Source organism: Salvelinus sp. IW2-2015, linkage group LG4q.1:29 (assembly GCF_002910315.2).
Source record: "Salvelinus sp. IW2-2015 linkage group LG4q.1:29, ASM291031v2, whole genome shotgun sequence".
Classification (NCBI taxonomy): Eukaryota; Metazoa; Chordata; class Actinopteri; order Salmoniformes; family Salmonidae; genus Salvelinus; species Salvelinus sp. IW2-2015.
The window spans coordinates 8,877,494-8,904,741 of record NC_036842.1 but is presented as its reverse complement, the minus strand read 5'-3'; the positions used below and the strand labels follow the sequence as shown (position 1 = coordinate 8,904,741).

The 27,248-nt window shown below is 42.4% G+C and overlaps 4 protein-coding genes across 7 annotated transcripts in view; 2 read left to right on the top strand and 2 right to left on the bottom strand.

The window, feature by feature from the left end:
* The window catches only part of LOC111961385 (poly [ADP-ribose] polymerase tankyrase-1), a 232,352-nt gene extending 222,566 nt beyond the window's left edge, over positions 1 to 9,786 (bottom strand). For both annotated transcript variants that reach the window (XM_023983607.2, XM_023983608.2), the window contains exons 1-2: positions 9,324 to 9,786; positions 6,999 to 7,223 (exon numbers count right to left, since the gene is read on the bottom strand). In XM_023983607.2, coding sequence (XP_023839375.1) covers positions 6,999 to 7,223; positions 9,324 to 9,753 — 655 coding nt within the window. In that variant the 5' untranslated portion in view covers positions 9,754 to 9,786. The remainder of the gene's footprint in view (positions 1 to 6,998; positions 7,224 to 9,323) is intronic.
* Positions 9,787 to 14,195: 4,409 nt separating this feature from the next.
* Positions 14,196 to 15,026, top strand: LOC111961387 (heat shock protein beta-11-like). The gene has a single exon (XM_023983610.2). The coding sequence runs from the start codon at positions 14,322 to 14,324 to the stop codon at positions 14,949 to 14,951; it is 630 nt and encodes a 209-aa protein (XP_023839378.1). The 5' UTR covers positions 14,196 to 14,321; the 3' UTR covers positions 14,952 to 15,026.
* Positions 15,027 to 16,069: 1,043 nt separating this feature from the next.
* Positions 16,070 to 17,027, bottom strand: LOC111961386 (heat shock protein 30-like). Its single transcript, XM_023983609.2, is given in 1 exon segment — positions 16,070 to 17,027. A coding segment is annotated over 1 exon segment (645 nt). The 5' UTR covers positions 16,854 to 17,027; the 3' UTR covers positions 16,070 to 16,208.
* Positions 17,028 to 17,577: 550 nt separating this feature from the next.
* Positions 17,578 to 26,673, top strand: carm1l (coactivator-associated arginine methyltransferase 1, like). 3 transcript variants are annotated; one of them, XM_023983604.2, is made up of 13 exons: positions 17,578 to 17,798; positions 19,023 to 19,148; positions 19,252 to 19,361; positions 19,455 to 19,559; positions 19,673 to 19,783; positions 22,322 to 22,499; positions 22,605 to 22,695; positions 24,960 to 25,041; positions 25,147 to 25,232; positions 25,384 to 25,473; positions 25,598 to 25,735; positions 25,844 to 25,933; positions 26,410 to 26,673. In XM_023983604.2, exons 1-13 carry the CDS (start codon positions 17,627 to 17,629, stop codon positions 26,417 to 26,419), a joined length of 1,389 nt encoding a protein of 462 aa, XP_023839372.1. In that variant the 5' UTR covers positions 17,578 to 17,626; the 3' UTR covers positions 26,420 to 26,673. The 3 variants fall into 3 exon arrangements, with proteins under 3 accessions (XP_023839372.1, XP_023839370.1, XP_023839373.1); XM_023983602.2 differs by lacking the exon at positions 26,410 to 26,673 and adding an exon at positions 26,165 to 26,360; XM_023983605.2 differs by lacking the exon at positions 26,410 to 26,673 and having other exon boundaries at positions 25,844 to 25,937.
* The last annotated feature ends 575 nt before the right edge of the window (positions 26,674 to 27,248 follow it).

The window sequence follows — 27,248 nt, the reverse complement described above, 5'->3', positions numbered from 1 at the left end:
AGTGAGAGGTGCTAGGAGCGCGCAGCACTCAGGGAGAAGGGCACATCGCAGCACTCCAGACCAAAATGCATTACAGCCACACAAAGGGGATGCCGCCGTGAAATTCGAGGCATTATCAAGTGCTTGTCAAATTGTGAATGAGAGACTGATGAAGTGTGTACAACCTGCGCAAAAAAGCAAAGCAGAGCTCATGCCTTTCAAGCGACTTTTTTCAAAATCATCATTAGCGTCGCATCATGCAGCCTTACAATGTATTAAATATCAAAACATATAGCCCAACGTTTGTAGAACAACAAAAGTTACATTAATAACTCTAAATTAAGCATATAGGAGTACATATTTCTTTATTAACCGGTCAACACAGAATAGCCGCATGTGGCCGCATGTGCGCACTCTCAAATCATTTTATTTCCACTTTGTTCAATTGTATTCCTCATACTATAAAATAATGCCACGGAATTCTAAGCAAATCTTAGAATAGTGTAGCCCACAGCCATTTGGCATAGCCAGATCAGGGCAACTAGCAACTAGCAATTCTGTTCTGCTGAAATATACTACATTTTCTTCATATCATGCTTCTTTAGACCTGTCTAAAATAAATGATTGATTTATTGTGACGGTGTAGGCTATATTATATGGATTTAATCGACTTTTTAAAATGTAGATGTTCCAAAGGTCTGCATCAGTGGCTTGTAGGCTATGTGTGGAAGCAGGAGATGCTAAATGTCTTTATGTTAATTAACAGTCAATTACCGTGAGACCGACAGTTAATTGCTTGAAAATCACCGGCTGTCATGACCGACACAGCCTTAGTTGTGCAAACCCACAGATACATCAGCTGTCCGGGTGGCTGGTCTCAGATGATCCCGCAGGCAAAGAAACCAGATGTGGAGGTCATGGTCTGGAGAGGTTACACGTGGTCTGCGGTTGTGAGGCCGGTTGGATGTACTGGCAAATTCTCTAAAACGACGTTGGAGGCTAATTGTGGCAGAGAAATGAACATTCAATTATCTGGCAAGAGCTCTGGTAGACATTCCTCCAGTCAGCATGCCAATTGCACGCTCCCTCAAAACTTGAGACATCGGTGGTAATGTGTTGTTTGACAAAACTGCACATTTTAGTGGCATTTTATTGTCCCAAACACAAGGTGCACCTGTGTAATGATCATGCTGTTTAATCAGCTTCTTGGTATGCCACACCTGTCAGGTGGATGGATTATCTTGGCAAAGGAGAAATGCTCACTAACAGGGATGTAAACAAATTTCTGCACAAAATTTGAGAGAAATACACATTTTGTTCATATGGAAAATTTCAGAGATATTTTATTTCAGCTCATGAAACATGGGACCAACACTTTACATGTTGCGTTTATATATTTTTTAGGGAATAATAATCGCCCCAAAATAATATTGTGGTATGCAACTATCGATCCCCCCCACCATCACTAGTGAATGGGAGCCTGTCCAAATGTTATTAGTCTCTGTGCGAGTGAGAAATGTGTGTAGTAACTACATTCTGGCATGAGATGAGCAGAGTGAGTGTTTTTATGTTAATGAACTTGCACTGCTGAAATTAGGCTAAAGTCACTTAATGGTTACTGTTTAATTTCTGCTGGAATTATTTTCATTCATAACACACAAAAAGATGTATATAATATCTGAGACAAGCAAAAGCATGAGTGAATATCTCCTTACATGCCCAGTTCTGACGAACAGCAGCTCACAAACCAACAATCTGTGTAGCTAAATTTCCATCCAATTGGCAACAGACTTGTGAATATTAAAAAATATGTTCATTTTCCCCACCAGTGTGTTTCCACCAAATGACAGTGTACACAAAATGTTCTTTTTTTGATTAACGTTTCATGTACCAAACAAAAATCTAAAGTCCAATGTGCTTCCATCACATTTAACTCTAACCTAGATTTCTTTTCACCAAAACTGTTGCGTTAAATAGCAAAACTTTCAGTTATTATATAAATAATCTCCAAAATATTGCTATTTTTTAAAACAAACCATAGAAAGTTACTTGCCATTTCAGTTTAATCCACCAGAAAAGACAGAACAAATATGACAACCAATATTATGGTGAAAACGGTCTAATTATATCATAAATAGGGTTGGTGGAGTTAAATCACACACGCAGCTAAAAAAAAAACATATGGAAACTAAATTACAACCAATTAATTGCAGCATTACTGCAAAAATGGAAGACGCAAGTGGAATACGGAGAAAGTACGGAACTGTCTGAACTGGTGAAGAGGCAACCCGGAGTCGCCTCTTCACTGTTGACGTTCAGACCTGTGTTTCGGGGGTACTATTTAATGAAGCTGCCAGTTGAGGACTTGTGAGGCGTCTGTTCCTCAAACTAGATACTACATTTTTTTTATTTAACCTTTATTTAACTAGGCAAGTCATGTAAGAACAAATTCTTATTTACAATGACGGCCTAGGAACAGTGGGTTAAGTGCCGTGTTCAGGGGCAGAACGACAGATTTTTACCTTCTCAGCTCGGGGATTCGATCTAGCAACCTTTCGGTTCCTGGCCCAACGCTCTAACCACTAGGCTACCTGCCTGCCGCCCCAATGTACTTGTCCCCTTTCTCAGTTGTGCACCGGGGCCTACCTACCTATTCTGGTCAGAGCCAGTTTGCGCTGTTCTGTGAAGGGAGTAGTACACATCGTTGTACAAGATCTTCAGTTTATTGGCAATTTCTCGCATGGAATAGCCTTCATTTCTCAGAACAAGAATAGACTGACGAGTTTCAGAAGAAAGTACTTTGTTTCTGGCCATTTTGAGCCTGTAATCGAATCCACAAATGCGGATGCTCCAGATACTCAGCTAGTCTGAAGGGCAGTTTAATTGCTTCTTTAAATCAGTACAACAGTTTTCAGCTGTGCTAACATAATTGCAAAAGGGTTTTCTAATGATCAATTAGCCTTTTAAAATTATAAACTTGGATTAGCTAACCCAATGTGCCATTGGAACACAGGAGTGATGGTTGCTGATAATGGGCTTCTATACACCTATGTAGATATTCCATTAAAAATCAGACGTTTCCATCTACAACAGTCATTTACAACATTAACAATGTCTACACTGTATTTATGATCAATTTGATGTTATTTTAATGGACAAAAAAATGGGCTATTCTTTCAAAAACAAGGACACAAGTGACCGAACTTTTGAATGGTAGTGTATATATTTACAAAAGAATACATATGGGGGAATGGAAATTAGGCAGACAATTACATTGATAAATTGTCGATTCTATCTGCAATATTAAAGCTGCTCTACACACTAAAAAAGGTTTTGCAAAATAATTGTAATAATAATGTGCCTACTCTGGTCTTGGTACGTGCGCTCAAGCCAACAGCTTGCAGATACAGTGCGGGTATGCTAGTCTACATGATGACATTATGGATCATTTTTTTAACTGTCAAATGGCAGTCACGCATCGATCATCCTGTCATCAGAATCAGAACCTCAATATACAGTTGAAGTCGGAAGTTTACATACACCTTAGCCAAATACATTTAAACTCAGTTTTTCACAATTCCTGACATTTAATCCTAGTAAATATTCCGTCTTAGGTCAGTTAGGATCACCACTTTATTTTAAGAATATGAAATGTCAGAATAATAGTAGAGAGAATGATTTGCCAAACGTCCTGCACGGTGTTGGGCTGTAAGCACAACCCCCACCTGTGGACGTCGGGCCCTCATACCACCCTCATGGAGTCTGTTTCTGACCGTTTGAGCAGACACATGCACATTTGTGGCCTGCTGGAGGTCATTTTGCAGGGCTCTGGCAGTGCTCCTCCTGCTCAAAGGCGGAGGTAGCGGTCCTGCTGCTGGGTTGTTGCCCTCCTACGGCCTCCTCCACGTCTNATGCTCTGGACACTACGCTGACAGACACAGCAAACCTTCTTGCCACAGCTCGCATTGATGTGCCATCCTGGATGAGCTGCACTACCTGAGCCACTTGTGTGGGTTGTAGACTCCGTCTCGTGCTACCACTAGAGTGAGAGCACCGCCAGCATTCAAAAGTGACCAAAACATCTGCCAGGAAGCATAGGAACTGAGAAGTGGTCTGTGGTCACCACCTGCAGAATCACTCCTTTATTGGGGGTGTCTGGCTAATTGCCTATAATTTCCACCTTTTGTCTATTCCATTTGCACAACAGCATGTGAAATTTATTGTCAATCAGTGTTGCTTCCTAAGTGGACAGTTTGATTTCACAGAAGTGTGATTGACTTGGAGTTACATTGTGTTGTTTAAGTGTTCCCTTTATTTTTTTGAGCAGTGTATATATATATTATATATGAAAGGAGCATCAATATCACTTTGCTTGCATAACAATTGTGGATGGAAACATGGTTAGTGAGGTTTTCAAATATTCTCCTCAATAATAAGTGTCCGGGAAGATAACATAACCATCAAAGTCAAGAGGAAGTATTAATCGGTGTACGGCACATCAACTTAATTCAGATCATTACCCACTAGAGAGAATAGCGTGCTCATCCCTGTGCCACGATGCGCATTTCACAGCAGAGAGACTGCAACAAGAAACCAGCTGCATTCTCAAGAGCCAACAAATATAGTAGTCAAGCATAATTCAAAGAACCAGATGCTAAAAAGCACACTGCTCTGAAGGCGTATAGACAACTCGTGTCTCAACTCTTGGTCAATGCAGGGATAATTCCATTACAGCAATGGGAGAAAATAAACTCTCTTGCCAATATATACAGTGCCTTTGGAAAGTATTCGAACCCCTTGACTTTTTTCACATTCTTACGTTACAGCCTTATTCTAAACTTGATTTAAAAAACGATTTTTCCTCATCTACACACACTACCCCATAACGACAAAGCAAAAACAGGCATTTTTTGGCGCTAATTTATTAAAATAAACTGAAATATCACATTTACATAAGTATTCAGACCCTTTACTCAGTACTTTGTTGAAGCACCTCCGGCAGCGATTACAGAATCGAGTCTTCTTGGGTATGACGCTACAAGCTTGGCACATCTGTATTTGGGGAGTTTCTCCCATTCTTCTCTGCAGATCCTCTCAAGCTCTGTCAGGTTGGATGGGGAGCATTGCTGCACAACTATTTTCAGGTCTCTCCAGAGATGTTATATTGGGTTCAAGTCCGGGCTCTGGCTGGACCACTCAAAGGCATTCAGAGACTTGTCCCGAAGCAACTCCTGCGTTGTCTTGGTTGTGCACTTAGAGTTGTTGTCCTGTTGGAAGAATAACCTTCATCCCAGTCTGAGGTTCTGAGAGCTCTAGACCAGGTTTTCATCAAGGATCTCTCTGTACTTTGCACTGTTCATCTTTGCCTCGATCCTGACTAGTCACCCAGTCCCTGCCGCTGAAATACATTCCCACAGCATGATGCTGCCACCAGCATGCTTCACCATAGGGATGGTGCCAGGTTTCCTCCAGACGTGACGCTTGGCATTCAGGCCAAATAGTTCAATCATGGTTTCATCAGGCCAGAGAATCTTGTTTCTCATGGTCTGACAGTCTTTAGGTGCCTTTTAGCAAACTCCAAGCTGGCTATCATGTGTCTTTTACTGAGAAGTGGCTTCCGTCTTTTCCCTCTACCATAAAGGCCTTACTGGTAGAGTGCTGCAGAGATGGTTGTCCTTCTGGAAGATCCTCCCAACTCCACAGAGGAACTCTAGAGCTCTGTCAGTTAACATCGGGTTCATGGTCACCTCCCTGACCAAGGCCCTTCTTCCCCAATTGCTCCACTTGACCGTGCGGTCAGCTCTAGGAAGAGTCTTGGTAGTTCGAAACTTCTTCCATTTCAGAATGATGAGGCCACTGTGTTCTTAGGGACCTTCAATGGTGCAGAAATGTTTTGGTACCCTTCCCCAGATCTGTGCCTCCACACAATCCTACGGACAATTCCTTCAACCTCATGGCTTGGTTTTTGCAATGACATACACTGTCAACTGTGGGACCTTAGACAGGTGTGTGCCTTTCCAAATCATGTCCAATCAATTGAATTTACAGGTGGACTCCAATCAAGCCGTAGAAACATCAAGCATGATCAATGGAAATAGGATGCACCTGAGCTGAAATTCAAGTCTCATACCAAAGGGTCTGAATACATGTAAATAAGGTATTTCTGTTTTTTAATACATTTGCAAATATTTCTAAAAACCTGTTTTCGCCTTGCCATTATGGGGTATTCTGTGTAAATTTCTGAGGAATTGTTTTTATTTAATCAATTTTAGAATAAGGCTGTAACGGAACAAAACGTGGAAAAAGTCTGAATAATTTCCCGAAAGACACTGTAGGTCAAAGTAAGTGACAGAGAGGGGACTGTGGCTCTAGTTTCTTCCCCGAGAAACTGATCTGGCCTGATGTTCTTTTCAATGGGGTCTGGTTTCTCTCCCTGGAGACAGGGAGACTGTTAGGACCAGACCATATGGGCTGGTTAGAAAATGCCATTATGTCATTGAGATGTTGTGATTCTGTTGAGATCACTAGGGGTGACATGTTTGTTTCAGGGCAAAATAACCTGATTGTAAGACTTGATGATACAATAAGCAGCAGCAGAGCTAGAGACCATACATAGCCTCTCCTATCAATTTCTACAGCAGTTAGGCTGTTATATGTTCCGTTATAATCTCCACCCGGCACAGCCAGAAGAGGACTGGCCACCCCTCATGGTTCCTCTCTAGATTTGGCCTTTCTAGGGAGTTTTTCCTAGCCACTGTGCTTCTACACCTGCATTGCTTGCTGTTTGGGGTTTTAGGCTGGGTTTCTGTACAGCACTTTGAGATATCAGCTAATGTAAGAAGTGCTTTATAAATAAATTTGATTCGTTAATTAAGCTGTTCATAACACAGTAGCCTTAGATTTGCATTCAAAGATAGCTAGGACTATTTTATCATACAGAAAACGGATTCAAGTGTGTAAAGTCAGCACAAAATGCAAGGTAAGCATAAAAGTTGCATGTCGTCGTAGATGTTTCTTACCGATGCACACGTCTATTTTGCCCTTGATGGCAGCCTCGTGGAGAGGTGTGTAGTTCCAGTTGTCCCGGGCGTTTGGGTCGGCACCCTGACAGAGGAGCAGGCTGACCACCTCAGCGTGACCAAAGGAGCAGGCGTTATGCAAAGGGATCAAACCTCCGTCATCACAGGCGTGAACGTTGGCCCCTGTCTGAAGGAGGTGCTCCACAACATCCTTCCTCCCAAATCCTAAAAAGTGGAGAGATTGTGTAAAGTGTTTTTCCTCCATATGGGTCTCTAAAACAGTGAAACACAACCTGCAATCATTGTTTAACATATTTTATCGTTTTTTTTATCAATAGACATACTGGTTGTGTATCACATATACTAACTCAGTATGGTTTGCTGCAGGCTAAAGTTAAATCTAGACTTGGTTTCCTCTATTGTAATCGCTCCTCTTTCACCACAGCTGCCAAACTAACCCTGATTCGGATGAGCATCCTACCCATGCTAGATTACGGAGACGTAATGTATAGATCGGCAGGTACGGGTGCTCTCGAGCGGCTAGATGTTCTTTACCATTCGGCCATCAGATTTGCCACCAACGCTCCTTATACGACACATCACTGCACTCTATACTCTTCTGTAAATTGGTCATCTCTGTATACCTGTCGCAAGGCCCACTGGTTGATGCTTATTTATAAAACCCTCTTAGGCCTCACTCCCCCCTATCTGAGATGGGTGGGTATAATTTGTGGAACATTCCAACAGGAATCTGTTCATAAAAACTTCGTAAAGTACAAGGTTGCCAACAAACAACGCATACAAAGTAACATGATCAATCCACCTAGCTTCCGAATAGGCATTAACTCACCATGAAGCTTATTCTTAATGTTTGTCGATAGGCTACCAGAGTGAGTACATACATTTTTCAGAATAAACACGGTGAGTAAAAAAAGGTAATTAAAATAGCCCACTCCCTAGCCCGGTATCTTATTCTTATTGTTGGCAACCTTGTTATTTACGAAGTTTTTGTTACAGATACCTGTTGGAATGTTCCACAAATTATACCCACCTATCTGAGATATCTACTGCAGCCCTCATCCTCTACAAACAACACCCGTTCTGCCAGTCACACTCCTTTTTTTTTTTTTACCTTTATTTAACAAGGCAAGTCAGTTAAAAACAAATTATTATTTTCAATGACGGCCTAGGAACAGTGGGTTAACTGCCTTGTTCAGGGGCAGAACAACAGATTTGTACCATGTCAGCTCAGGGATTCGATCTTTAAACCTTTCAGTTACGAGTCCAACGCTCTAACCACTAGGCTACCTGCCGCCCCTGTTAAAGGTCCCCAAAGCATACACATCCCTGGGTCGCTCGCTGCAGCTGCAACAAACACTCAAACTGGACAGTTATCTCAATCTCTTCATTCATAGACTCAATCATGGACACTCTTACTGACAATTGTGGCTGCTCATGATGTATTGTTGTCTTTACCTTCTTGCCCTTTGTGCTGTTATCTGTGCCCAATAATGTTTGTACCATGTTTTCTACCTGGAAAGGCCTGTGTGTTTGGCTTACAACTTGCTGGCTAATACAGTACCCCCTCCCCTAGCAAAGTACCTAAACTCCACGATGACTTCATCCACGGAGTTGAGCACAGACTAAAGTTTTTTAAATGAACCTCTGACTCCTTGGAATCGGTGCAGACGATAGACCTTGTCCTCTGTTGTAGCATTCCTTTGTTTGCTTAAAGCCACACGTTTTAATAATACGTAATTAATATATACAACCACTAGACGGTTTCCTGAATGTTTTTTCTCAAAGGTGGCAACGCAGAGTATGTGCCATTTGAATCCCAAAAAGAAAAAGTCGGTGGTTGTATTTGATGAACGTTTAATTAAAAACTCTGGATTTCAGCAAATAAAGAAAACGCACGCAACAGATTACAAACATTGGTACAGGTTAAGGTTTTATCCAATAATTTTCATTTTCTGTTAAGTATCTAGTGTATATCGACTCGGTGGTTCATTTAAAAAACGAATCTGCGATTAACTCCGTTGATGAAATCATCGCGGAATTGAGTTACTTACCCTCCCTGAGTCAAAATGTAGGCTAGTTGGCTCGGCATTTTCGACAAGCTAGCCTAACGTTACTTAACTAGTAAACGAAGTTTGTTGGCTAACGTTAGTTAGCTAAGAAACTGAGAAATTTAGCTTTCAGAAGTTAGCCTAAGTTAGCCTAAAATGTAGCTAGTTAGTTATCAATTTACTCAAGTAACGTTAGTTGGCTAGCTATGTTAGCTAAACAAACCAGCTCGTAGCGAACATTCGCCATCGACGTTACCTGCAGCGAAGTGTAGCGGAGTGGATTTTCGCCCAGCCATGTCCTTGGCATTCACGTTAACCGTATCCACCAACCTCTTCACCCGCGATACGTCCCCATTACGACAGGCTTCAAACAGCTCTCTGAAAGTCCCGCAGTCGCTGCCCCCGGGGCTGCTATTGCTACCTGAGTCAGGACTAGAGCCAGCGCTGCTGCTACCCCCGGTGGTAGTGGAGTTGCTGCTGCTTAGGGCCGGGGCGGGGATATCGGGGGAGGCCGGAGTTAACTCTGGATCCCCGGCGCTGTCTACTTCAGCACCCGCTAGCACCGAAATTATGCCACCACAGGGAACGGGGGGAGACCCCGGAGGAGTGAGTGAAAGAGAAATACTGCGAGGTGGCGAGGATATGCTCTGCTTTTGCTGCTGGGAAGAGCGACGAGACGTCGCCATTTTTACAGCAGTCCCACTGGCAACAAAAAATATATTGGCTAAACTTCCTGGAAGTGGAGACGCTAACTTCCGGTTTCGAATGTCAGCAGTGAAAGTCGCCCACGAAAATATTTTTAGAACTGGCTTTCAAAGCAGTTTCTTTTACACAGCCTATGGTTTAATTAAATTGTCTGATCAAGGAGCTTGTTATTCAATTGACATAACAGTTTATTTTTTCTCTTTCAACCGAATAGAATAGACATGACATGGGTGAGACTTTCTCTCCTACTCATGCACAGCAAATTCTATGGTTTTATAACTATTCCATGGTCTGATATCTTATGTTTTTAGTGTCAGAGACAATAGTGTGTATAACTTCTAACAGCTACTATAGCTATATTATAATCAACCTTTACACCTTTGCACTGTACGCAACCCTCAAAATAGCAGAAATAGACTGTCATATATGATAAGGAAGATTCATTTCACTGAACACAATTTCCCTCTCGTCTGTGAAATTCAGTGTGCACATACTGCACGATGAGTCATCCCCAGTATTTCCCTATGCAGATCACATTTTTCACTTAATCTAAAGTAGCCTGAATCACCAGCAGGCAGGACTGCCTGTCCTGATATTGACATGGACGAGAATATGAAACATATCTAACAGGCAATATCTGTTTCAGAAAAAAAAAAACTTTATTGCATGACTTAAATAGAAAATGACATTTTCAATGAGCAGTTGAACTCAGTGTCAGTCAGGTTGGCCTAATTACTTTTTCTGCCTTGACATTCAGAGCCTTGCAAATTACATGGAAGCTATTTGAATAACTATAGTCTATAGTGACAATGGTGAAAATGTACATTCTGCAACCATTCCGGTCTTACCCATTTCAACATTGTAAGCCTATGGGTTTTGGCGTGTATAAGGAACAATTATGGGAGAAGTACTCTTGACCTGGAGTGCTGGGAAACACACAGGGAAGAAAATATACTCAACACAGATAAAGGACTTGGAATATGTGCCCTGCTTCTTCTATTACTGAACAGATGAAGAAAATGACTAATGTGCAGGGTGACACCCAGTGGAGAACTGTGGCAAAACAGGAATGTTCCTGAAGACACTGGAGCTCCAAGTGGCAGGATAAACACTGAACAAAAATATAAACGCAACATGTAAAGTGTTGATCACATGTTTCATGAGCTGAAATAAAAAAAATACCTGAAAGTTTCCATACACACAAAAAGCTTATTTCTCTCAAATGTTGTGCATAAATTTGTTTACATTTTTGTTAGTGAGCATTTCTCCTTTGCCAAGATAATCCATACACCTGACAAGTGTGGCATATCAAGAAGCTGATTAAACAGCATGATCATGACATAGGTGCACGTTGTGCTGGGGGCAATAAAAGGCCACTTTAAAATGTGCAGTTTTGTCACACAACACAATGCCACAGATGTCTCAAGTTTTGAGGGAGCATGTAATTGGCATGCTAACTGCAGGAATGTCCACCAGAACTGTTGCCAGAGAATATAATTATAATTTCTCTACCACAAACTGCCTCCAACGTCGTTTTTGAGAATATGGCAGTACGTCCAACCGGCCTCCCAACCGCAGACCAAATGTAACCACGCCGGCCCAAGAACTCCACATTCGGCTTCTTCACCTGTGGGATCATCTGAGGGGATGCAGAGGAGTATTTCTGTCTGTAATAAAGAACTTTTGTGGGGAAAACCCATTCCAATTGGCTGGGCAGGAACTGGCTGCCACATGGGTGGGCCTATGCCCTCCAAGGCCCACCCATGGCTGACCACTGCCCAATCATATGAAATCCATAGATTAGGGCCTAATGAAATTGTTGCATGTTGCGTTTATATTTTTGTTCAGCATAAAAGCTGTGAAACTCCCACTGCTGAGACAGAAACCAATGCAACCAATACAGTGCCATCTCAGAGCATGAAGATTCAACATTGACTGAAGATCAGTCTCCACATCAAGGCACAGAATAATCCATTATCTGCTGAGGAGTAGGTGGCTGAGAGAGTGGTGCCCATCAACTGTAGCCTGCATGTGAGAATGCAACAATCCCTCAGCTCACAGACAGAGGGCAGCACCACAGAAGACAGCACCACAGACACACAGGAAAATGAATAGACAGGCTTCTAGTCTTGTCTTTGTTTTTTGTCATATGTTTTTTATAACATTATCTCTGGAATTATGTCTCATATGTTTAGTTTTGTTACCCAATAAAATGTGCAAAATATATGTATTTTTGTGTACCAATAAAAAGCACAAGCTGTACTTAATACGTTTTTAACTTATTTCACATACAATATTTAAGTCCCAGTCTTTATCACGTAATTGAAAAGGACCTACTGTAACTCTAACAAAGGTCTGTGAAATCCCAGATATCTTATGTCAGGCTCCCCCAACTGGCAGTCGGTGGGCCAAATGATTTTATACGTTTTTTTGTTTTTTATTTTGTAAACTAACGGACATAAAAGACTGTAAAAACTCCAGCAAATCATCTCCAAGTTATATACATTTTGGAAATCTATTACAAAGTATTACCACGTACGCTGAGTATACCAAACATTAGGAAAATCCTTTACCCTAAAGAACAGCCTCAATTCGTTGGGGCATGGACTCTACAAGGTTTCAAATGTTGACTTCAATGCTTCCCACAGTTGTGTCAAGTTGGCTGGATGTCCTTTGGATGGTGGACCATTCCAGATACACACAGGAAACTGTTGAGCGTGAAAAACCCAGCAGCATTGCAGTTCTTGACACAAACTGGTACGGCTGGCACCTACTACCATACCCTGTTCAAAGGCAATTAAATCTTTTGTCTTACCAATTCACCCTCGGAATGGCACACATACACAATCCATGTGTCACTTGTCTCAAGGCTTAAAAATCCTTCTTTAACCTGTCTCCTCCCCTTCATCTACACTGATTGAAGTGGATTTAACAATTGACATCAACAATGGATCATAGCTTTCACCTGGATTCACCTGGTCAGTCTATGTCATGGAAAGAGCAGGTGTTCTTATGTTTTTGTTTACTCAGTGTTAGCAGATGTGTGGAAACGGGCGGAACATAGTGTAAAAGGCGATTGGTTTGTCTGTGCAAATTAAGATAGCCCGAGGATGATAGCACAAGGGGTTAACCATGTAACTGCGTTTTGTCACAGTTCACACTATAATGTTGGGTTTTTAACTGACATGCCTAGTAAATAAAAATGTGCTCCTTCCTGCAAGTTTCCATACAGCTGACTTCCTGCAGATAGTAAAACCAAGGGATGTCTCACATGCTGCAGTCACACTCAAACGGATCTTAGCTATACGTCCAGTCTTATGACTAAGTCACACAAAGACAAGTTTTTATCAGGTTAGAAAAAACACTAGCCTATAACAAGAGACAATTTTTTAAGTAGTAAAGCGGGATAGCATGACTAATTTAGTAATTTTCCACAACAGTACAAATTATTTGTAATTACAGTATGTTCCGGGGCCCTGACCATCCGCTCAATAAAAAATCAACCCGTGGCTGAATTTAGTTGATGATCCCTGTCTCGTGTCATAGTCCTGATTTAGATCCAGCCCTCTAGCGGCTCCTTCAAAAGGCTCAGTGTGTTGCATCTGATACCGTGGTTTAGGAATCAGTAACTCCTTCTTCTCATATAACAACTTCCTGTATGTTCTCAACATTTATTGATCGGACATGGCAATAATCTGTGTCCACATCAAGTTTCCTTTGAAATATTTCATTAACTTGGAGAAGTTGCTGGAAATAGGATCTTAGCTGTTTTTGTACATTCAAATCGAGCATATTATTACATTATAGATTGTGACTCATTGTGCACACTATGAATACACACTATGAATAATCTTTTGGTCGTGTGATGTTCTCTCAACAACCACAACACTATATTTAAAGACAGAGTAAGGAAGCAATGTTGTCAGTGGGTGTCAATTTCAGAGTCACATCCAAGAGGATGGTTGAGGGAAGTTGAATACTGACTCAAGCTATATTACTACAATATTAATACATTTACTACATGTCATATCAATAAGGAGAAGGGCACTTGTAATTCCTTTTATGTCTGTATCACTTTTAAGGCAGAACCATATGTTATAACTGTTATCTTCATAAGTACAGTGATTTCAGGAAAATGTTGGATTTGTTGTCATGGGGAAAAGGTTATTCATGGACAGAAATGACAGCATGACAAAGCAGCTGTTGTAGATTACTTGCTCACTTTGTAGGCTACTCTTATTTAAAGGACGTTATGTGGCCCTGCGACTCGGACCTGCTTCAGTGGTCACTGTAAATAGAACAACGATATATCCCTAAGGCATTTGGCAGTCAGACTGCACTATTACCCGGGGCTTGTTTTGGAGAATGACAAAAGTTGCGTAGTCATAACACTCAGACGTTGGAGTCAGAGGAAAGCTACTGGAACTTTCCATTGGACAGTATAAAAGCTGTGAGCCCTAGTCTGCTCTGGACAGAAGCTCGCAAAGACACAATCAGGGAGAAGAGACCAACAAAGACTAGCAGAAACGACGCAGATTTGATTTTGAATATGCTTTGCCCCAGCATGATGCAGTCTTCCCTCAACCCAATGAGCCCAATGGGCCCCTTCATGGACTTCCACTGGCCCGTCCGCAGCCTCTGGCCAGAGACCCGGCCTCTCTTCTTCCAGATGGAGCAGGAAATGATGCGAAACATGCAGGAGATGAGGCACAATATGGAATATATGCAACGACTCCACCAAAAGATTTTCGAAGACATTGATGGCCCGTTATCTTTAACTGACTTCAAGCCCATCGCTTTCCAGATGGGTAAAGAAAACAACCGCTTTGCCCTGACACTGGACACTAAAGACTTTCCCCCAGCGGATCTGTCTGTCAAGCAGGTGGGCAGGAAGCTGAGAGTCAGTGGGAAGACGGAGAAGAAGCAGGATGATGGGAAAGGCTCCTTCTCTTACAGATGCCAGGAGTTTAAACAGGAGTTTGATTTGCCTGAAGGGGTGAATCCTGAGACAGTCACCTGCTCTTTGAATGATGGACAGCTACAGATCCAGGCACCAAAAGTGGCTGCTGTGACGGAAAGCAATGAGAGAGTGGTTCCTATCACTTGTTCATCAGCAGTAACATCACCTGGAGCTGCCACTGAGAGCGTTGCTGTGGAGGCAGAGCCCAAGAAGGACTGATTACAATGACTCTATCATGATATGGCTATAACCATTAATTTTATGTTTGGAAAATTAAAAAAAAACTCCCATGAATACCATCATTTCTGTACTATCTCAATATAATAACTATTTTGTCAAATTTGATGAATTCAACATCAATAATTATCAATGGCATGGAATGTAAGCCAATATTTTAGCATGTTCAATAAAGTTTTTTTTTTTTTAATTGTGTCCCTGGAGTGGGTATGCTGGGTATGCTGGGTATGCCCTGGCCTGGTATAGCTGCCATTTCAATACATGTCTTGAAAATCAATTAGTGGATTGAAAGACTATGTTTTGAAATCATAACAGAGTTGAGTTTTATAAGAGTAATGTAGTTGTAACGGCAGCCTTCCTCCTCTTCATCTGAAGAGGAGGTGTAGCAGGGATCGGACCAAGACGCAGCGTAGCTCGTGTTCAACATGTTTAATTAAACGAAACTGTGAACACGTACACAATACAAAATAACAAATGTGACAAACCGATACAGCCCTATCTGGTGCAGAGAAAACACAGAGACAGGAAACAACCACCCACAAATCCCCAACACAAAACAAGCCACCTATATATGATTCCCAATCAGAGACAACGATTGACAGCTGCCTCTGATTGAGAACCATATTAGGCCGAACACAGAAACGGACAAACAAGACACACAACATAGAATGCCCACCCAGCTCACGTCCTGACCAACACTAAAACAAGCAAAACACACAAGAACTATGGTCAGAACGTGACAGTAGTTAGTCAAAATGAGCGCAAACAGTTTGCGTGTGCGTATGTACTGTATGGTCTGTGGGTGTCTATGTTAGTATCATATTCACACTCTTCAAATTACGCTAGAGAATGTCTGAGGATCACAGGAGTTGAGTGGTAGTAGTGGTCCCACCAGTACTCACGTTGAGGTCACCATGATATCGCTGAAGAGACCCTGCCATATCTGAACTATTTCTCAACACAATGTAAGTAAAACATTATGAGGAGTGTAAATACTCTATATCAAAAAGGTGACCAACAGGAAATTATCCCAGGACATGAACATGTAACTTTTGGTCATTATGTTGATATCCATTGAAGAGATCAATACAACTGCAATATTCTGTAAAATGTTATATTTTATTGATTAAATTAAATAGCATATCATATTGATTGTTACAAGATATGAAATATAAATGCCAACAGTTTCATAACATGAAAAATATGTATTAGAAAATGTATCATCTAGTGTATTAAAAATCAGTCCTCATGTGAAATGGTGTTCTCTTGTTTCTTCTGTGTGTCGGTGGTGCTTCCCTCTGTGTTTGACAGGAATTGTGGGGTTTTCACATTCAAGCTAAAGTTGATGGGCACCACTCTCTCTGCCACCTCCTCCTCACCAGATAATGGATTATTTGGTGCCTGGATGTGGAGCTTCCCGTCATGAGCCAGGGAGCAGGTGACTGTCTCAGGATTCACCCCTTCAGGCAGATATAACTCTTGTCTGAACTCTTGGCATCTGTAAGAGTAGGAGCCTTCCCCATCATCCAGATTCTTCTCTTTCTTCCCACTGACTTTCAGCTTCCTGCCCACCTGCTTGACAGARAACTCCTCTGGGGAAAAGTCTTTAGTGTCCAGTGTCAGGGCAAAGCCGTCTCCCTCTTTATCCATCTTYTAGGAGACTGGTTGGATGGCCACWGASGATGGGACATTGTCCAACTCTTCAAAGATGTGCTGCTGGAGTTTCTCCATCAGCTCCAGACTGCTCTTGATCTCTAGCAGGTTTCTCTGCAGTAGATCCCGCTGGCTGAGAAGGGGTCGGACCTCTGGCCATAGACTGCGCACAGGCCAGTAGAAGTCCGTCAAGGGGCTGAGGGAAGACTGGAATCCTCGGGAACACAGCATATTCGGTCAATGTTGAGTGTTGAGTCTTGTGTGTTCAGTGTTGGATGTATTGGTTTCTGTCTCAGCAGGGGGACTTTCACAGCTTTTATATGCTGCCACTTGGGGCTCCAGTGTCTTCAGGAACTTTCCTGTCATTGCCACAGTTCTCCACTGGGTGACACACTGCAGGGAAGTGGTGACGTCACTCCAGCCAACTTCTAAATCAGGAAGTTCAGGACCAAGCCCAATATATTCCACATTCATCAGGAGTTAGTCCTGCTGTGCTTAACACTGCTAGGTTTTCAATGATATCAATAGACTAAGCTGTCCTCTTTAGTGTCATTCAACATAGTAAAAAAGTGAACAAAATAGAACATGAGTGAAAGTCAGTTTTATTCAAGTGAAAGTGTTTATTATAATGTTAGAAAAAGGTGTTTCGCGCTGAATTTGGAAGTTATCCAAGCACTGAATATACAAATATGTATTTGAAAAATTCGAAATAAATTGTGTTTCTTTTCTTTGCCTTTATACATTAATAAACTTTTATCTGTTCAGATTCTTCAATGCGTTTGCCTAAATTGCTGTACTAGATTAGCTAAATCTAGCCATGGTTAATATATATATATATATATATATATAAATAGATTGTAACTTCTCTTTTTGTTCAAAGCATATTCCTATACACAGTCTGTCCCCGCCCCTTGACTCCCTACCAGAGCTCCTTCCCCTCCCACCTCAACCAAACTCAGACACATCTACAGAACCTTACTACAGAAGTTACGACAGCTGCGACCATGGAGACCATGGAGAGGAGTTCAGAAATGACCTGTTTTTCCATCAATCTGTTCACTGTGAATGAGGACCAGGTACAGGGAGAGATAGAGGTGGCCAAACAGAGGCAACACCAAGGCCTTTCTCTACAGTTGAGCACAGGGCTGGAGGAGACAGAGCTCACTATTCAGGATGGTATGTACACATGCAAGAAACAAGAACAAGCTAATATATCAAATGACTGTTTTTTTATTTGTATACATCATACTAGCTCTTTCCATATGAGTACAATCAAGAAGAAATAGTGATCTTTGTTTCTGAATAAAATTGCCAATAGCTTTTTTTTTCTAAAGACAAAAAAATGAAATGCATTGTCCTCTCTCTGGTCTATGAGAAGTCCATGTATGTATGTGTGTGGGAGTGTATGACATTTTCCTACAGTCTTTCCCATATGGCAATTTTACTTCTTTCTGTGTGGTCGCTGGACAGGCAATGCTGAAAGGTCTGTGAGATTTACTACCCAGTTGCTGTCTCTTATACACATCTAGATGTGTATAAGAGACAGGTGTGTGTGTGTGTGTGTGTGTGTGTGTGTGTGTGTGTGTGTGTGTGTGTGTGTGTGTGTGTGTGTGTGTGTGTGTGTGTGCGTGCGTGCGTGCGTGCGTGCGTGCGTGAGAGAGAGAGAAATCAAATAAAATCTAAATGTATTAGTCACACGTGCCGTATAAGTGTAGAGTTGATCATGAAATGCTTACTGACGAGCCCTTTCCCAACAATGCTCTTTAAAAAGTAAGCAAATGAACAAATAAAAATAGAAAATAGTGACACAACAAATAACAATAATGGAGCTCTATACAAGGAGTCCCTGTACCGAGTCAATGTGCAGCGGCACGAGGTAGTTGAGGTAATATGTACATGTAGGTAGGGGTAAAAATGACTCGCCGATCAGGATAGATAATAGTAGCAGCAGCATATGTTGAGAGTGTGAATGTGTGTATGTGGGGCGTCAATATGCACGCGTGTGTGTGTGCGCGTGCGTGTCTGACTCCGTTGTTATGGAGTTCTACTGGACATTATGTACCTAGACTGTGTTTTCCTATACTATACGGTACAGTGGTCCTAGCCGCTATAGCTCTCTGCCTGCTGGTGCACAGGATCAGATAGTGCCGCTACACATTAGTAGCCTCGTGCTGCCAGAGTATGCTGAAGGTTTTCTTAGGTTAAGGTCTGACATTGTTATTTATGGTTCCTTTGCTGATACGTTTGCAAAAGGCCAAGAACAAATGAATGGACTTGGGGTAGATAACTCAGAGGAACAGCCCCCTTGATAGTGGATGACACAGAATACAGTGAGAATACAGAGATCTTGTATTTGTGTGTATTTGAATTAACTGTCTGTTGTGTTTTTTTCTTTTGCAGGTGATGGGGTCTGTGTTTTCAAATTCACAGTCACCAGGGAAACAGACTGTTGTCGGGTGGGCACCCAATCTTTCCTCATCACCGTTGGCTGCCTGAGTGTTCTCTTGCAATTCAGAACACAGAGTGGTAAGGGCACACATAAAACTACTCACGTTAGCTAAAATGGAAGCCTACTTTACACAGTCAAAAAGAGTTTTCATGCATAAAGCCCGTTGTTTTCTGACCCCAGAGTTTCAGGAGTTCCACGTACAGCTGAGAAGAGAAGATAAGTCAGCAGAAAGGCAACAATCAGTGTTTGACCAGAGAACTGAAGACTCCTCAGCCCTGCAGTACTTCCAGGTAGTTTTACTGTACCAGTCAACTAGGCCCACAGAGAGACAAACTGGTGGTGTACTAGGTTGTGAATGAACCTCGTCCTCCCTTCTTCTGTAGTTTTATGGCTGTCTATCACAACAACAGAATATGCTGCAGGATTATTTGAGGACAGCCACGTATCAAAAGGCCATTCTGCTAAACGAGATGGACTTCAAGGACAAGGTAAGAGTGGAACCACATAACCAAAACCACACATATCCATTGAAGCTGATCGTGTCTTACATTTTGTCTGTTACTGCATGTAGATGTAAGGTCTGGCTCCTTCCTGTACCCAGATAGTACTTGATGTTGGCAGTGGATCAGGGATCCTGTCTTTCTTCGCCATCCAGGCAGGAGCGAAGAGGGTATATGCTGTGGAGGCCAGCCCTGTAGCCAAATTTGCAGAGGTAAAGGCATCTGTTTTACCTTTCAACCTTACGGCCAACTCTGGCAGCATCTGATTGTTTTCCTATCAACCTTCCAGGAAATGTGAAAGTTATTGTTTAACGAGCATCCTTTTGCACTTTAACATGCGCTATCTGGCATTTTCAATCTATAGCACCAGAATTCTTAATAATTGCTCAAATGTGTGTATTGTATGATGAATAGGTGGTTACTTTAGTAACGTCATTGTTCTGTTGAGATGATTGAACGTTCTATGCTGCTTTGAAAATCTGATTTATGTTTCTGCTGTTTTAGCAGCTTAAACCACTTACGCCTAGAAAGAGAAGGAAAACCTTACGGCTTTGACCAGTGAATAAAGTCATTTGTATTGCTTGGCCCGAAACACCCGGGGTAAAGATGATGAATCACTTATCACAGCCCTAATCGCCTGTGTTGTCAACACATCTAGCTCAAACCTCATGGTGTCGACGTGGAGCCAAGGACAAAGCCTTGATGAAAACCGCACAACCCTGGAAACGCTATCTCAGCGAGAGTCACACCTCCAGAACAGAACAGCCCCCATAAAACGGACCTCGTGCTTCACACACGGAGCATGACATTCTGAGGGTGTAATGATTTGAGGCCGCTCTTGGCCCAGAAACCAGCTTGAGGGTGAAGGAAACATATTTTCATGGATGGATGGCCTCTAGCTTAACAGTCAGGCATAGTTCTGTTCTATTTCTACTCTACTGGTGCTTGTTTCTACACTGCAACCAGATGTGTCCCTTCATATTTCTTTTCTTCCACATTGCAGCTGATCTGCCAATAGCCGAACCGTATCCTCAGTTTGACAAAATGGTGGACATCCATAATGTATTCCTGTTGGGGTGGTTGCATGGTCTCTCTGAGCAGGCTGAATCCCCATCATACTGTAGGCCTACACTGAGGTCTATATAAACAGTGTGAGCCAGAGCCTGGGACCACCCCTGTGGACGCCTGGCCAGCGTCAGTGTGCACGTGCATGTGCATGGGTCACTGCCTCACAAGAACGCTCCACAGGCCGAGGTCTGGATTAAACAGGAAGGGTGCTCTGCCACGGTGTGGGATGATGACCTACGCAGACAGCAAGAGAAAACCAACCAGCGTGGACAATGTCCTTTTGAAACAATATTATGAGGGGCTCCGTCACACTCCCAGTCAGAGGGTCTTGCCTGGCCAGCATGACCTGGTTTATGTTTTTAATACACCATATGCTTCAGTCTCTCAGTAATCGAAAGACCCAGCAGTCTGTTCCTCTCACTCTGTGTGCATGGAGAGCATTTCCATGTAAAAGGACCCATGAGCATCAACATGTGAAGTTCATAGGAGCATATCAAATTGTGTGTGAAATGAAAGCTAAGAGTCTATATTTTGGGGAAATTAAGGCATATATACATTTTTCTACCATTTGCCATCCTAAAAATCTGGACTAACAAACTGATGGAAAAGGGTTCTTAGACCACAACATCAACCAGTAAAAGGTATGAGAAATACATCAAAACACAATGTTGAAGTAAAGACCCCTGCCAACTAATATCAATACTTATGTTTCGTTTTGGATCAATTATTTGCTTTAAGAAACTTTCTGCCTTGTGATTCCGTTACACAACCCATTCCGTTAATGTCTCTCATGTAGTGTTTTTACTAATATCAAGTTTGTTATGAATTATTAAGTGATAGAAACTCATAATTCTGTTACCAAATCGGAATTACTGCAATTGAATTGTCTACAATGGGAAATCATAGTAGTCACAGACCACAGTTGGGTTCACCTGCTACTGTCCTCCCTTCCTCTGGCATTCTGTTATGTTCAGCTTATTGCTCTTTTCTTTCTCTCGCCTGGTGGTCAAAGTTAGAGTGTTAAAACAGTCTGGACAACCTCTCTCTCTCTCTCTCTCTCTCTCTCTCTCTCTCTCTCTCTCTCTCTCTCTCTCTCTCTCTCTCTCCTCTTTCCATTTACTGTAACAAGCATCCTCACCCACTGAGCAGACGTGGTGGCATAAAAAACTGTGGGAGAATTTACCGTAATTCTGTGCACCAAATTGTGCACAAAGTTGTATGGTTTGTTAAATGTTTAAATCAATTGTTTTGTTTGGCATACATTTTAAAGTGAAAAATCTGAGTCAAAGCGTAATTCCGTTACCATGGAATTGCCCTGCAGCAGCAGCCCAGCAGCTCTCGCATCAGTAAAGTAGAACTCCCTGTTGACACAGCAGGGAAGTGTAATGTACCAGAGCACTTCATGGGAGAGTTTGCATGCATGAGGGTTTACCAAAACACAATTTGTCAACAGCTAATTATTTCTCTCTAATTTTAGACAGCAGATTAATGCAATTTCAGGTAAAGAAACAAACTACAAATACCCTTGATCCAAGACATCTGCTCTCAAAGGTACTACACAGGATGTCTTCATCAAAGCCTCAGACGTGCAGTGGTGCATCAGTAAGATCAGACCCTACCTGACTCAAAAAACAAATGTCATTTTTGGGGGGGACAGCAAATGTTTTGTGTTTTCCCTTCAGATGCTTGTGAAGAGCAATAGTCTGTCAGATAGGATCATAGTCCTGGCTGGAAAGATTGAGGAGGTGTCGTGCCCTGAGCAGGTGGACGTGATCATCTCAGAGCCCATTGGCTACATGCTGCTGAACGAGAGGATGCTGGAGAGCTACCTCCACTCCAGGAAGTGGCTGAAACCCAAGGGTCAGTTAAGTTCCAACAGAGGCTATTTTCCATGCTGTGATTGATCTGTTGATAGTTTTGTTCAGCTAATGTTACACCAAACATGTCTCTCTTCTACCTATTCAGGTATGATGTTCCCAACCTGTAGTGACATGCACCTCGCTCCCTTCACTGACGAGCAGCTCTACATCGAGCACTATGGACGCTCTAGCTTCTGGTGAGAGAATAAACACCACGTTTCAGAATCTGTCACGTGTCATTTCGGCACCACAAGGTGAAGGCTGAACTCAAATAAACGTTCTTATTAGTTTCGTATTCTGGATTTGTGCTGCTTTCCATAGGGGGTTTCACAGTTGGCATCAGTGCTAACTTAACTCGTACTTAACTGTGACAGCGGTGTGTGTGTGTGGCTACCATGAAAACACAGTGAACTGCTGTATGGGATGAGCTCATAGTACTCTCCTCCCCCCTCTCTCCTCTCCTTCTGGGGAGAAGCAGAGCAGAGCAGAGCAGGATGCCAGTGCGTTAACAGACCATGATTGACCCCGCCTCACAGCCCCACAAAGCCTCTCAGTTTGGGCCTGGCCCTGCCTGACGCTCCCCTCCCCTCCATCTCCATGAGTCTCTGTGACTGTTTACAGCTGTGTCCATGAGGGTTTATTTGACATCCCCCCACAGAGGCCCGGGCAGGCTGTGGGGCTATGCAACATGCCAGGAGGCTAATCGGTCCCCCACCCACCCGCAGCTCCAGGTCCGACTGGCACTGGGCTGTGACCCCAGTCAAGCGGGTTTCCTGTCAACGTAAAACGCTCCAGTTCAGTCCAAACCTGACTCACACATACCCTCTCGAACCCCCTCTACTCAGATAACTGTCCACACATTGCCAGTGGCAGAAGACACAGAGACATAGAGAGAAATGTAAAGAAAATATCTGCTGTTCAAATATTGTTGGTTAGAGATAGGGCAATATGGCAATATGTCTTTGCCTGTAGTTTTCCTCCCTCACTACATTCAACACATGAGCGCAGATGCCATGCTTACATGGAGATACTGGATAGATGTTGTAATGCTCCTCTGTGAATCCTCTGCCTTCCCTCTCACTTACACACCTACACTTCATGACCAAAAGTATGTGGACACCTGCTAGTCGAACATCTCATTCCAAAATCTTTGGTATTAATATGGAGTTGGTCCCCCCCCTTTGCTGCTATAACAGCCTCCACTCTTCTGGGAAGGTTTTCCACTAGATGTCGGAACATTGCTTCCAGTCAGCCACAAGAGCATTGGTGAGGTCAGGCACTGATGTTGGGCGATTAGGCCTGGCTCGCAGTCGGCATTCTAATTCATCCCAAAGGTGTTCGATGGGGTTGAGGTCAGGGCTCTGTGCAGGCCAGTCAAGTTCTTCCACACCGATCTCAACAAACCATTTCTGTATGGACCTCGCTTTGTGCACAGGGGCATTGTCATGCTGAAACAGGAAAGAGCCTTCCCCAAACTGTTGCCACAAAGTTGGAAACCTATTTCTTGAAGCTCCTGAAGAACAGTTATTGTGCTGACGTTGCTTCCAGAGGCAGTTTGGAACCCAGTAATGAGTGTTGCAACCGAGGACAGACAATTTTTACGTGCTACGCGCTTCAGCACTCGGCGGTCCCGTTCTGTGAGCTTGTGTGGCATACCACCTCGCGGCTGAGCCGTTGTTGCTCCTAGACGTTTCCACTTCACAATAACAGCACTTACAGTTGACCGGGGCAGCTCTAGCAGGGCAGACATTTGACAAACTGACTTGTTGGAAAGGTGACATCCTATGATGGTGCCACATTGAAAGTCACTGAGCTCTTCGTTTAAGGCCATTCTACTGCCAATGTTTGTCTATGGAGATTGCATGGCGGTGTGCTCGATTTTATACACCTGTCAGCAAAATGTGGCTGAAATAGCCAAATACACTAATTTAAAGGAGTGTCCACATACTTTTGTAGTTATATTGTATATCACCCGCACCAGTTCACTAGTGCTGACAGCATCCTCACTCAAGCTTGAACATACTGAAAAGGTTATTAGTGATAATCTAATGCACTTCATCTCACACACATCTTGTGTTTCACATGCAAGTCTTTTATACCACCCATTTATAACAATACGGGACCAAAGACACTTCACCAAGATGGGACGTGCAACGAAATCAACGGTGTCATATATACACTTCACTTTTCCCCTTGAAGCTATATAAAGTTACAAGATAGTGGTCTGCATGCCTTTTCCAGCAAGAGGGCTATGGTGTAGTGTCTGTCTTTGCTCCACTACTATGAGGAGGGGACAAGCCTTTTCAGTTTTTAGGAATGCAGAAATCATTCTTAACCTGGTGCTCATACATTTTACAGCATGAATTTCAGTTGTGTCTGCCTGGACAAGTTAGACTTAAGTGCAGAATCTTCTGATCTAATACATGATGCGCCTTGTTGTTCTGCCACACTCCGTTTGCAGGCACCAGACCTGTTTCTATGGGGTTAACCTGAGTGGTCTTCACAGTTCTGCAGTTGATGAGTTTTTCAAACAGCCCATAGTTGTGAGTACCTCGGTTTAATGAGGCTAGAATTGCGTTCATGCTGATATATACTGTGAAATAATACAACGGTGTTCAATTTGCCTCACTGTCCTCATTTTGCTGTAGGATACATTTGAGATGTCGATTCTAATGGCAAAATCTGTCAAGCACTGCATCAATTTCATGGAGGCAAAAGAAGAGGACTTACACAGGTGATTGTCTAAGTCCTTTGTCAACAACAACACAAATGTAATTGCACGGCTCTTATTATGAGCTATGAAACTGTATTGGCAGATAAGAGAAAATCTGTGATAATGACAGAATGTCGCTGTAATAAACATTCCATTTCAATATGTTTTGCAGGATGGAGATTCCATTTGTGTTTAAACTGCTCCAGTCTGGATTGATCCATGGGCTAGCCTTCTGGTTTGACGTAGCATTTATAGGATCCAAGTAAGACCTCTTGGAGTGGTGTTTTTCAATTATTTTCATTGTTAAAAAAACAAACAAGGTTTGTCTCAGGCTCCAGGGGGTACAGTAGATATACTCTGTTCATTTGAATCCTTTCTCTCTGCAGGATGACAGTGTGGCTGTCCACTGCTCCTAGTGAACCTCTGACTCACTGGTACCAGGTCCGCTGTCTCTTCCAGACCCCTCTGTTTGGCAAGGTGGGACAGACTCTGTCCGGATCTGTCCAGTTCATAGCCAACACAAGGTAAGCCGGAGAAGGACAGTGTCTGTACTATAGAAATGGAATGTGGGAAATGGAAACAATATTATACAGAGATTATATTGCTTGCTTTTTGCTCTTCATCTCTACCAGGCAGAGCTATGACATTCACATCACAGCAGTCGTTGATCAGTCAGGCTTCAAATCTGGCAACAGTTTGGATCTAAAGAACCCGTTCTTCAGGTGAGCAGCTGCTGTTTGGTTCAACAGTGAGATTCAATTATGTCTTATTCTTCTATGTATGCAGATGTCTATAATGTTGGTCCATAGCAGAAGCTTAAATTCTCTTCATATCCTATCAATTAATACAGCTTTTGGTAGAAGTGAGTAGATATGGTAGTATTGTTATTTCCTACTTGCCTAATGTGCTCTGTAGTGTGCCTGGACTACACCTCTGTCTGTCTGCCTGTTTAGGGTACACAGTTGGCTGCTGGTGTAAGAACCTCCAGACAATGCAGGAGCAAAGAGTGTGGACAGACCCTTTACAGAGTAGTGTGGCACAAGCCCCGGGACTATAGGCTAGGTAAAGTACACCTGAACTGCCCTGCAGGGTCAGTAGTGTAGTCCATGACATATCCCCTTTGTAGGAAAGTGCATAGTTCCATCCAACAGGAGTTTGACTTTGTTTGTTTGGTTAAAAATGCATTTTCTTTCCAAAGGTATGCCTGAAGTGATGATCACCAATCAAGTTCCTTGATGTCCTTCGCTATAAAACTGTCCATGAAAGAACTTTGAATGTACATGAATATGTTTTTATTTTGCATAAACATATAGCCAAAGCTACATTTCATGCATTATAGTGTACAGGGACACCAAGTGGATCTACAATAGTAATGCACTAAGAGAGAGATACACGTGTATGTATTGTAAACCTGTAATACGAAACCAATAAACTTGTGTTATCCATAACAATAACCTATCATTACTTCTCTAATCAACACATATCTGGTTCCATTTTGGTCCCGGGCTCGTTAGCTCTTACTTGGATTTGAAAATCATTGATGTGAAAACAACATGGTGGTCATGAGTGACTTTCTTGGGCTATTCAGGGGATAGATTGAGCCATGACTATACGTGATTTAGGCTACTTAGCTATTACAGTAAGTATCACAGTTTTTTCTGTCAACACATAGATGTCATACATTTAATATAATGATTTATCAGGTGCAAAAACAGGCGCCGGGTCATGTCTAGATGGATTACAGCTAGCTTTTGTCAAATTTACGCCGTTTTTTGGGTTTGTTTTGCATTTTACCTAACCCTAACCTTAACCTAATTCTCATAACCGGCTACGTTAATTCTCCTAACTTGCTGTGTAAATTCTGCAAAACCTGATACGAAAAGTCCATTTTGACAAAGCTATTAGACGGGTTATGGTAGGAACGTCCCAAGTATCCCAGATTGCACTAACCTCCCAGGGTCGTCACAAGTTACCACAGCCAGAAAATGTCATAAACCCCGCCTATTTCTACAATGTATCTTCTTCAAATGTAATCAC

Coding starts and splice junctions, on each gene's coding strand:
- carm1l (XM_023983602.2), top strand. CDS start 17,627: ATGGAGACCATGGAGAGGAGTTCAGAAATGACCTGTTTTTCCATCAAT. Junction 19,560..19,672: donor AGATGGACTTCAAGGACAAG/GTAAGAGTGGAA, acceptor TCCTGTACCCAG/ATAGTACTTGATGTTGGCAG. Junction 19,784..22,321: donor CTGTAGCCAAATTTGCAGAG/GTAAAGGCATCT, acceptor TTTTCCCTTCAG/ATGCTTGTGAAGAGCAATAG.
- LOC111961387 (XM_023983610.2), top strand. CDS start 14,322: ATGCTTTGCCCCAGCATGATGCAGTCTTCCCTCAACCCAATGAGCCCA.